Raw genomic sequence first — 12,159 nt, forward strand, 5'->3', positions numbered from 1 at the left:
CTTTCTATTCTAAACTCTATGTGACAATGTGAGAATTCTTTCTCCAACCCACTCAATGGGCTCCCCTCCCTAAAAGTCACCAGCAGGCATGAGCTACAAGAAATGCTTAAACAAAGTTCTTTAGGCTGACAGAAAATGACACAAGAGGAGAACTGAAATCTATGTGGTAAATATAATTTACATATATATATATATATATATATATATATATATATATATATATAGAGAGAGAGAGAGAGAGAGAGAGAGAGAGAGAGAGAAGGAGGTAATGGCCATGGCACTCAGAGGAAGGAAAGAAGTGCCAGGCAACAAGGCCAAGCAGGCTGGTGATTCAAAAGAGTAAAAAATGGCTTCAGCAGACTGATAACAGAAGCGGCAACAAAGCTGTTGTAGGTGTTCTTGATTTTCCCTTTTCTCTGTGAGGCCAGGTTATCTGAGTCCTTGAAATTTGTTTCTGACAGGTACTTAGGCAGAGAGCGGAGTGGGGTCTTTGCACCCGTACTGTCTGCTAAGGGCTCTTAAGGCTGAGAAAGAACTCAGAGATAACAAGTTAAAGAAAGGGTAGTTGTGTTGTCAATATTTTTCTTTCAAAGGGGCAATTATGTGCTGTAAGTTTATTTCCCTTACTTTCTGTTTGATAGTTTATTTTCCTTTGTTAGGTTATTAGTAAGGTCACCTTTCAGTGACACATGATCATCTTTTATTAAAAAAAAAGTCTTTATATTGCCTTTATTTTGAAAGATTTTTCACTGGACTTAGAATTTCTGGTAGCCATGACTTTTTTTCTCCCCTATTCAATGCTTTAAAGTTCCATTGTTTCTCAAGTAAGCCATCATTCAAATCATCAATTTCCTGTATTGATAATGGGTCTTTTTTTCTTTTCTGGCTGCTTTCAAGATTTTCTTATCTTTGACTTCCAGGGGTTTGATTATGATGTATCTGCATATGGTTTTCTTTGTGTTTATCTGCATAGGGTTCATTGCATTGAGCTTCTAGGATATGTAAATTTATGTTTTTCAGCAAATTATTTTAAGTATTTTTCTCTACAATTCTGTCTCCTCTCCTTCTGGGACTTCAGTTACAAACAATTTATATAACATGATATTGTCCCATAAGTCACTGAGAAGCTATTACTTTTCTTAATATTTTTTTTCTGTTATTCAGATTAGGTAATATCTATTGATCTCTCTTAAAGTTCACTATCCATTTTTCTGCCCACTCCAATCTGCTATCAGACCTATTCAATGCATTTTTTTATTTCAAATATTTTATTTTTAATTCTAATATTTCCATTTGGTTCTTTTTTTATAATTTTCATTTCTCTGCCAAGATTTTTCATCTGTTAATTTATTATGATTATATTTCCTTAAAGGTCTTTAAAATATGTAACAGCAGCTCTAAAATCTTTATCTGCTAATTCTAACATCTGGGTCCTCTTGTGATCTCTTTTTATTCACTACATTTTCTCTGGACTGTGAACTACCTCTTCATGTTTCTTTGCATATACAGTAACTTTTATTGTTATGAGAATTATAAATGATATGTTGTAGAGACTTGGAATCCTGTTACCTTGCTTTCTGTTGAGTTATTATTCAAGTAATTTGGCTAGATTCAAACTCTGAACTCTATCCTTGCTGTGGTTGGTAGCAGCTGAAATCTCTGCTCAGTTTTTTCAAACCTTTAACTGTTGCATTTTTGCTACACTGCTTAGAATCTCTTTCATATATGTGGAGCTCAAAGATCAGCCAAGGATTTACATGGCATTTATTTGAAAATTTTAGAGTCTTCCCTTCTTCTTACAACTTCTTTATTTCTACAATTACCCCTTATTTTCAGCCTTTATAACAGCCCTAAACTCCATCCTCTTACTTCTCAAGCCAGTAAGACTGTGGGATGTTTTCTTCTTGAATTATAGCCATTCTGCATCTCACAGACTGAGAAGTACTTCCAGGCCAGAAGCCACATACTCATAAATCTCAGTTGTTATAGTTCCCTTCTTTCAAGACCAACTCCCTTCTCGCTTCTGTCTGCTTTAAGTTTTTCTTAGCATCTCACGAATGTATCATCGTTGTCTTCAGGAGAGTTAGTCCGTTATCAGCTACTCCACCATTACCAGAAGGGTAACTAGGCCATTATTTAGTCTTGCTATTGTATTACCATTATCAAAATGGGAAATATTTCCTGCAAATATGTTAATGTTATTTGCTCCTTAAGTGTTTTTTTTAAAGCATTCTTTGCTCTATTCCTTCTTCAAATGAGATAATAAGACAGAATTAGATGAGTTGTGAATTATGTAATTCCTTCAGGGTAGTATACAAATACTTATAATTTTAACAAGAGAATTACAAAAAAAAAAAAAAAAAAGCTATAAAAACTCAGAGGAAGTCAAGCCACCAATCAAGAACAAAGAATGAAAAAAAAGAAAGAAAGAAACTCAGAGAAAGAAGAAATAAGAGATGATTCCCTAAAGAAGGTTACCTTTAAACTAGCTGTTAAAGGGTGACAGGAAGTTAATAGCAGAACCGAGAGAGAGAAAATTCTAGAAGGAACATTATAAGAAATGCAAAAAAAAGTGGTAGATTGAGGTTCAAGTCTTACTGGTTTCAGCTACAATATAATTTATAACTTAAATAATGAATACTTAAAAGTTCACCGTGAGTCTCACAACCAATTTTTTTTTTTATTTTTATTTTTATTTATTTTATTTTTTTTTCTCAGCCATTTTCCATCAGTATCACAACCAATTTTGAAAGAAAAAATCCAGATACAAAAAAGTACATAATGTGCTAATCCAATTCTATAATGTTCAAAACCAGAAAAAACAGAAGGCAATGGAGTTCAGAATACTGGTTACCTTTGTGTTACGGAAGTGACTGGGAGGGAGCACAAAGAGGGGCCACTGGGGTGCCTGTAATGCTCAATTTCTTTTTTTCTTTTTTTTTTTTTTGAGACAGAGTCTCACTTTGTTGCCCAGGCTAGAGTGAGTGCCGTGGCGTCAGCCTGGCTCACAGCAACCTCAATCTCTGGGGCTCAGCGATCCTACTGCCTCAGCCTCCCGAGTAGCTGAGACTACAGGCATGTGCCACCATGCCTGGCTAATTTTTTGTATATATATTTTTAATTGGTCAATTAATTTATTTCTATTTTTGGTAGAGACGGGGTCTCGCTCAGGCTGGTTTCGAACTCCTGACCTTGAGCAATCCACCCGCCTCGGCCTCCCAAAGTGCTAGGATTACAGGCGTGAGCCACCACGCCCGGCCGATGCTCAATTTCTTGTTCTGTATGCCAGTTACCCACCGTGGTCACTGGTAAAAATTCCATCATGAATTTCAAATTATGATTTGTGCCTTTTTAAAAATGCATGTTGTACTTCAATAAAATGTTTATGTGAAAAAAAATCAATTCCTGGTATGAAAAAAGTTTATGGTGTGCATGCATCTCCACATATTAATTCATTAATTTCTTACAATAGCTTTATAGAAGAACAGTGATGCTGAATTTTATGTGAAATTAGATTATACAAATTTTAAATATGATGTAAAACAATATTCATAAATTCTTATTTTATATACAAAGTTTGGAATACTTTAAATTCCCTCAAATTGAAAACGTAAAACAAAATTTAAATTTTTTTCAAAACTGGTACAGCTTGGGCCAGGCACGGTGGCTCACGCCTGTAATCCTAGCACTCTGGGAGGCCGAGGCAGGCAGATTGCTCGAGGTCAGGAGTTCGAAACCAGCCTGAGCAAGAGCAAGACCTCGTCTCTACTATAAATAGAAAGAAATTAATTGGCCAACTAATATATATAGAAAAAATTAGCTGGGCGTGGTGGAACAGACCCTTTATATAAAATTCAGTTGCCCTGTAGATAAGAGTTTCCTGCTTTACATAAGATGAAACTGAGACTCAGAGAAGTTAAATGATTTACCACCCTGGCACATTGCTAATTAAGTAACAGAGCTAGGATTCAACTCTTGTGCTCGAAGGCCAAGATTCTTGCCTTTATTACAGATGCCAGTGAATTTTTCTTCTATCTCTAAGAATGCTGGTAAACCTGAGTCTGAGAGAAAGTGAAACCGTTTACTTAGTACATCTAAGTTAGGGCTCTAATGTGAGGACACAGGGGTAGGGCCGTGAGCTAAACTGTACTTGGCTCTGAAGATTCTGAAATCAGGACGCAAGAAAGTCCAGCTTAAGAAAACACTGGGCCATGAAGCAATGATGTGTATTTTAAGTTCTGCCTCTGAAATTGATTAGATATATGCTCTGCTTATTGTCCCTTCCTGATTCTTAGCTTCCTCATCCATAATATGGGAAGGAGGGTTGGAGCAGGATTGCTGAATATGATCATGCAGATTGTGCACAAATATATAAGCAGAATATTCTGGAGCAGAGTTGAAAGATGCAGCATACCTCCAATCCAAACCAATCCCTAACCCTCAAGGGAAGGATGGCTTCCCCCTCAACTAGGTAGAGCAAACCCTGACTTAGGATGTTTATCAAATCTCAGGAGGGGAGGAGAGCCTACATATTTTAACAAAGACTACATACCCCCTCAACAGCAGCTTCCCCCAGCCAAGTCCTCAGGTAGCAGAAAGGTAGAAAACACAGAATACTTAGTTCTCATGTGTTGCAGGGAGAGATCACACACTGGTTCCAGATAATGGGAAAGGAGATACTACATCACAGCAAGGAGAATGTCTGGACAGAGCTGCCCAAGTATGCATGAGGGAGAAAGAAATGATGTGATCACTATACTGATTTACTGTGATCTTTGCATTTTTTTGTGTCAGTATTTCACTCACAGCTAACAAAAGAAAGGGAAGAGAAGGAGGAGGAAGGGAGGGTTATGGGCTGCAAAGACAAAGCCTAACCTAGAAAAAAACATAGCTCAAGTAACAGAAGGCATTTTCTCACACTTTCTTCACATTATAGTACAGCTTGATACGAACATATATTAAGTAAAACTAGAGCTCAAACATGAGATGATAAAATAGCAGAATGAGATTAAAAAGGAGATTGCAGATAAACAAATTGAATACCAAAATACTTTATGGAGCTAATAAATTATAAATAGAATGAACAGAACAGACACTGCTGAATATTGAAATACTGACATAGAAAAAAGACTAAGTACAGTAAATACAGAGGAAAAAATAAGGGAAGTTAATTAGAAGCGAATGGATATACATATTACTTTAATACAGGCTAAGCTGCTGTAACAAAGAAATCCAAAAATATAATGACTTCAATAAATTAGCTTATTTCTCACTCACAAAACAGTCCACAGGTGAGAAGTCCAAGGCTGGCAGGACAGCTGTGCTCCACACAATCATTCAAGATGTTGTTCTTTCTATCTTGACACTCCATCATCTCTTCATTCCAGGCATTACAGGGTATCCTCTTTCCTAGGGTGGAAGCTCACTCCTCTCCACACCCACATTTCAGCCCATAGGAAGGATAAAGGTAGTCCAGGTCACACACTCTGAGGACATGACCCAGAGGTCACCCACATGACCTCTGCTCACACCTGATTGGCCTGAATTTGGTCACCTGTCAACATTTAGCCACAGAGGATGCTGGGAAGTATAATCTGTAACTGGATAGCCATGTGCTCAGCTAAAACTCAGGGTGTCCTATTCTAAAAAGAACAAAGAGAGAATGAATAGTTAGGTACCATAATATGCAAGAAAAGATGAGCCAACATTTAAGAATACTTGGTGTCCCTAAAACAGAGAACCCAGAAAATGAAAGAGAAGATATATTCAATGGTATAATGTAAGAAAAAAATTTCAAAGTGAAGAAAGAACTCAGTATGCAAGTGGAAAGAAAACACTAAATTTTTTGAGTATTTAACATAAAAGTATTTCCTAGTTTAATACTGGAATGTCAAAGACAAAGAGATATCCAGGCAGAAAAAAAGTAAATCACCTACAAGGGGTATGAAATCAGGTTGGCATCAGATTTCACAACAGTATTCATTGTAGAAGACAATGGTGCATTATCTACAAAGTTTTGAGAAAAGAAAGGATGACTCCAGATGTAATTTGAGTATGAAGGCTCAGGGATGTAAAGGACCCACAAACACTTGTTGGGAAGAACTGCTTGATAAGCAAAGCCAGCCAATTAAAAGATCAATCAAAAGAAAGCACTCAAGCAGAGAAGCTATGACAAAAGAACTGTATGTGAGCATTGGACCCATTTACATATTAATAGAACTAATGCTAAATAATCATTGCAATTATGGTATCAAAATATAAATATTATAAATTTGGACAGTGTAAAAATAATCATACAGTCAAAAATTGGTAGGTGAGGAAGAAGTGATGGGGGTATCAAGAGAGTTCTAATGTTCTCATCTTTCAAAGGTAGGTCATGCTATCCAAAATAAAATCATGTAGTTAAAAAAACTAAATATTTTTCACAATCACCTTTATTTAACTCTAGAACATGGAGTCATAAACTACAACTTGAGGACTAGATTTTATAAATAAAGTTTCATTGAAACAGGCTGGGTGTGATGCTTCACACCTGTAATCCCAGCACTTTGGGAGGCCAAAGCAGGAGGCTCCCTTGAGGCCAGGAGTTTGAGACTATCCTGGGCAACACATCGAGATTCCATCTCTACATAAAAATTTTAAAATTATCCAGGCATGGTGGCACACACCTGTAGTTCTAGGTACTCAGGAGGCTGAGGCAGGAGAATCCTTGGGCTCAGGAGTTTGAGGCTGCAGTGAGCTATGATCACACCATTGTACTCCAGCCTGAACAACAGAATATGACCCTGTCTCTTTAAAAAAAAGAAAAAAAAAGGAGGAGGGGGGAGGAGGAGGGAGGAGAGAGGAGGAGGAAGAGGAAGTTTCATCGAATTCAGTTTCAACATATTAATTTTGAGGGAAACGCTAACATTCAGACCATAACGCACAACTTTACATATTGTTTGTGCTGCTTTCCAATTACAACAGATATGAACAGAGCCCCCACACCTAAAACATATTATGTGGCCCTTTTGCCAGCCCTTGCAGAGGATTGCTTTTAAGTCAGAGGAATCTTGTGATAGAGAAATATTTATTGGAAGTTTAATAATTTGTTAGGCTTAATCCAACCCTTTTCCTCCTATTAAGTTCATGTTAAATTAAGTTTAATAATTAAGTCCTATTTTTATACAATCATATATCAATTACTCTAAAGATGTCAGGGTGATGGATTACCTAATGATATTTGGCATAATTTCTTAAACTTTTGCCTTTTGTATTTCTGCCTTATTTGGCATCTTTATAATGAACCTATATCATTTTTACCAAAATAATAAAATAAAATGTTTTTTCTATTTGAAAACGCTGGAAGCAAATATACCAAAATGTTAACGATGGTTAAGTCTGGCTGATGGGAATATAATTGCTGTTTTCTTTAAGCTTTTCTGTATTTTTAAATTTTTTTAAAAAAAATTTAAGCTTTTGTAGGTTTAGGCATCAAGTGATAAAGTTCTGAATTATAATTTTTGAAATAATAACGAAGGATCAGATATAAGGGACATTGTTCTATTGATAATATGATTCTTTTATAATATGAGTAAAGCATAATTCCATAGTAAAGTGTAATAAAAAACCATGACAAAGAGGAGAAACCACAGTAGATGATATTTGAAATCTTTTAGGCAGTCAGCATATTCATAAAGCTTTCTTTAGAGTGTACCACCAATCTCAATGTATCTTTCCAATCTCATTCTCCCACCAAACCCTCTTTCTCATACACACCCTATACATCAGCCATGTAGGTTCTCACCTTCAGTGAAATCTCCATGCATTAATATGCTATTTTGCTTTGTTGCCACCTTTCTTTCTACCTATAATTATATTCTCCTCTCCACCTAATATAATTCGATGCTTCCTTTAAGATGTCATTTAAATGTCACTTACTGTAGTACATCTCAACCTTGGCTGTACATCAGAATCACCTGGAGAGCTTTATAAAAATACCAAGGCTCAGGCCCCAGCCCAGCTATTCAGAATTAATTGCCCAGGGTTGGGGCCCAGGCAGCAGTATTTTTTAAAAGCTCCCCAAGTAATTCTAATATACAGCCAGGGTTGAGAGTTGCTGCAAAGCCTTCTGCAATACCAGCAGGCAGAGTTAATTACTCCCTCTTCCACGCTCCTATAGTCCTTAGCTTTTCCATTGCTCATGAAATTTAATGCTCATTGTATTAAAGTTAGTGTTATATAGTAAGTGCTCAGTAAATGCTGAAGGTTGTTACAGTCCTTCTCCCTCCAACCAGGCATATGTGGAAGTGGTTATCCTTACCATGGGAATGGGACAGATGTTTCACATCTAGCGACACTGTCTGAGGAATCTATTTCTGTACACTATAACCGTCCCTTCTATTCTGTTACACACACACATACACACATACACACACACGCGCATGCGCAACACACACACGCAACACACACAGAGACATCTCACTGCCTTGTCAGCATAGTTGGTGGGCCTGGCTTTTTACTTTGTTTAGATTGTTGCAATTTAAAGAATTTAAAGAAGCAGCCTGACAGAATCCGAACATCCCCTGCCTTCTGTCCTGCCCTTTGTGTCATCCTTTACATTGTGTTTTATGTTGGATCCTGCTACTTTAGCTTTCCAGAGCATGTTGTCAGGTGTTCTTTGTCAAAACCTTTCAGAAAATCCAGATAAATTATGCTCTGTGCCCTGAAACTGCCAAACCTATATTTTACATCTTCACAGTGTTTGACAATTTTATTTAAGTTGAATCTTTCTCTCTTCCCCCAATTTACCTTTGCCTCACTGACCCTAATATCAATCAGACAAGTGGAAACCCTGCCATTTTTTATATTGAATATCCTCCGCTATGTAGATGCCATTTCCAGATCCTCAGCCATGAATGTGTCAGTCACTTTGGGTGATTATCTCAGGCTTCCTGATTAGGAGGCGATCCTGGAAAATACTCGAATCTGGAAGTGAGGTGGGGAGAGGAGAGCTGAGGATGAGGGAAAACAACCAAGGTGGATCAACAAGATCAGAGTCTCATAAAAATGCCATCTGGCCATGAGTCCCTCATCCTCATTAAGGCAAGGTAGCACCTCCCTTTCCCCTTCCAACCACCTGGAAGGAAACAGATTGCACTTACAGTTGACTCTTCCCTATTAAAATACGATTTCTTTTTATTATTTATTTATTTACTGAACATCATCAAAGGGTTCAGTGTTCATGGGGTGGTGGCTGCCTTATGGTTACCACATCCTGGCAGTGGGGGCCCTAACATGTTGTTCATACAGACATTTCTCAGCCAAGAGATACTTATTTTGTAAAGTAATTCCCCCCCACAATCTTGATGAAACTTTCCCTTTCTTTTTCCTTAAAGTCATCCTGATCTTGCTGAGCAATAAGGTGTTATACAACTGGGTCCAATGGCAAATCTCGCTAATGTAAAATCAAATTCATGTTAAAATTGAATAATCTGGCTGGGGACGGTGGCTCACACCTGTAATCCTAGCACTCTGAGAGGCCAAGGTGGGAGGATTGCTTGAGCTCAGTAGTTCGAGACCAGCCTGAACAAGAGCAAGACCCTGTCTCTACTAAAAATAGAAAGAAATTATCTGGACAACTAAAAATATATATAGAAAAACTTAGCTGGGCATGGTGGTGCATGCCTGTAGTCCCAGCTACTCGGGAGGGTGAGGCAGAAGGATTGCTTGAGCCCAGGGGTTTGAGGTTGCTGAGCTAGCACAGACTCTGTCTCCAAAAAAAAAGTTGAATAATCTGTGCATATCTACTACACCATGTGATCTGAACCAACTAAGCTTTCTGTCTTGAGTTCTTTATTAATTAAATAGTAAACTGTTACCTGGTTCCATTGGAAGTTCTGCAAATTAATTACTGTTTGGAAAATTTAAATCAGTTTATAAACACCAAACAGTTGCATCTTCCCTGCTGAGAGGGCCTAGGTAATTCATAACCTCCTACAATAAAGGTAAAAATAGTATACTTAAGCAATACAATCAAATGTGATTTATATGTAATACATATAATCTTTAAAATCTAGAAACCATTTAATAGAAACAATTCATATTTCATAAGTATAATAAAAGCATTTTATGACTTTAGGAAAAGTAATTATCTACAATAACTGATCTGGACATCATGTCTTTATAATCGTTTCTGAGAGCTGCAAAAGAATCTATTCAGAGTTCATCTTTAACCTGTTAATATTGATTGATATGTTTATCTTTAAATTCCGCCATTTTTTTAACCTCAAAACGCTAATATTTATTTCCTGGGAAATTTTTCTGTACAAAACTTTGCTGTATTCAAAACCTCCTCTGTTAAGATTTAACACTTTTATATTGTAGTCATTAAAATTGAACAAAATCTTAATAGTTCCTTTATTAACTACTGTACTGACTTTGTATAGTGGAAATCACAACATGTTAATTGGATTTAATTAAGTATTTTAAATTACACAAACTCCTGACAGTCGTAGACAATAGCACAGGGTACTTATGAGCAATAAAATTGGAGCTGATATTGTTACTTTATTAAAACTTAATGAAACTATTCATAATCTTATTTATTGTTTACAAGACGAAAACTGTGTTCACTGTGAAGGCAAAAATGTCTGCTGAAAACAAATTTTTGATCATCTAGGTGACGCTTCAGAAGTTAATAAAGGGGTCCACCATATCCAATCTCACGGTTCTGCCATCTTCTCGCCGCACAGATCCCTATTTCACCCCCATACCAGTCTTACAAGTGGATGCCAAAAAAGGTTGGTGATTTAATAGCTACTTTATGTGTTTAGGAAGATAAGGGAAATAACATTGAGGTAGGATCTGGGGCCTGAGTTTGGACTCACTCAGCCGCCAATTCTAATTCTCCTAGGTGGCCTCAGACGAGTTAGGTCTGCAGTCTGGCGTGAGTTTCCTCTTCTGTAAATCACAAGGTTGGACTAGTTGATCACTAGAGTCCCTTCTACCTCTAAAATTCATCATTCTATGGATTCGATATTGATTTAGATATTGTTATTACATATTAAAATGATTATTGTATTTATGTGATATTATTAGAATTTATCAAGCTCCTGAGCAGATCATGATACTATTCTGGTAGCAATGAAAAACTATGTCAAAGACTATCAGTGGCCAATTTACAAAAGAGGAAATATAATGGTCAATAAATATATGAGAACATATTCATCCTCTGGGACCTGGGGAAGTAAAAATTATAGTAAAGATAAAGTGCTATGTTATACTCATCCAACTGACAAAAATGTAGAAGTAGTAATGTTAAATGCTGACAAAGATGCAAGGATATAGGTACCTTATGTAAGGCCAGTGAGAAAGTGACTTGCCTCAGTCCTTTGGGAAAGTAATCTTAGAGTATATGTGAAAGTTAGAGTATGCATATGCTTTGACCCAGCAATTCCAATTTATGGCTTTGTCTTATAGAAATAAAAGCATTATTTTTAAAGCAAAAAAAATTTATTTCAATATACTATTATGCATAAATATGAAGCCAGAATTTATATAACTAGCAGTTAAACTATGCATGTCTTCATCTAAATTCTAGTCTTTTGAAATCAGTGGATTTCATTTTTAAGCAAAAGGATCTCATATTTGTCTCGGTGTCTCTAGTGTCTATAACAATATCCACCATTTTGTAGCTATTAAATGTTGGTTGAATGAATAAGTAAATGAAAGAGTAAGCAAATAACTAAAGACTAAATGTCCTAAATATATTTAACATATAAATATAGAAAAGTACCCTCTGTACTTTTCCCTGCTATGTAATTTAACTGAAGTGTTAAAGGATGCCTAAGTGGATCCCCTTGCCTGTCTCACATATAACTGAGTGAGATGGTCTTTAATTACTTCTATCTCACTTTCTATCTGTTGTCTCAAATATTTGGGACTCAGATTTGGTTCTCAAGGTTCCCAAGGATTCTTCCGGCATCTGGAGATTCAAAGTTCTCCATCTTCTAGCTACTGTATCCTCTGTCTGTTGACCTCTGTCTGCTGGTGGTGGAAAACCCAGGAAAAATGTGTACCTGAATTTGTTAACCTTCCACAATTGTAATCATTACTTCCCTAGTTATGAATCATTCTTCAGTAATCTTTGTGATGTATGCTTTCTAGTTAACTTATGTA

The 12,159-nt window shown here is 36.5% G+C and overlaps 1 protein-coding gene across 1 annotated transcript in view; it reads left to right on the forward strand.

Moving 5' to 3' along the window:
- The window catches only part of IQCH (IQ motif containing H), a 223,007-nt gene that overhangs the window by 74,257 nt on the left and 136,591 nt on the right, over positions 1 to 12,159 (forward strand). The window contains exon 6 of the mRNA XM_012740721.3: positions 10,661 to 10,781. Within this exon, the coding sequence (XP_012596175.2) occupies positions 10,661 to 10,781 (121 nt within the window). The remainder of the gene's footprint in view (positions 1 to 10,660; positions 10,782 to 12,159) is intronic.

The sequence above is a fragment of the Microcebus murinus genome, chromosome 6, assembly GCF_040939455.1.
Source record: "Microcebus murinus isolate Inina chromosome 6, M.murinus_Inina_mat1.0, whole genome shotgun sequence".
NCBI lineage: Eukaryota > Metazoa > Chordata > Mammalia > Primates > Cheirogaleidae > Microcebus > Microcebus murinus.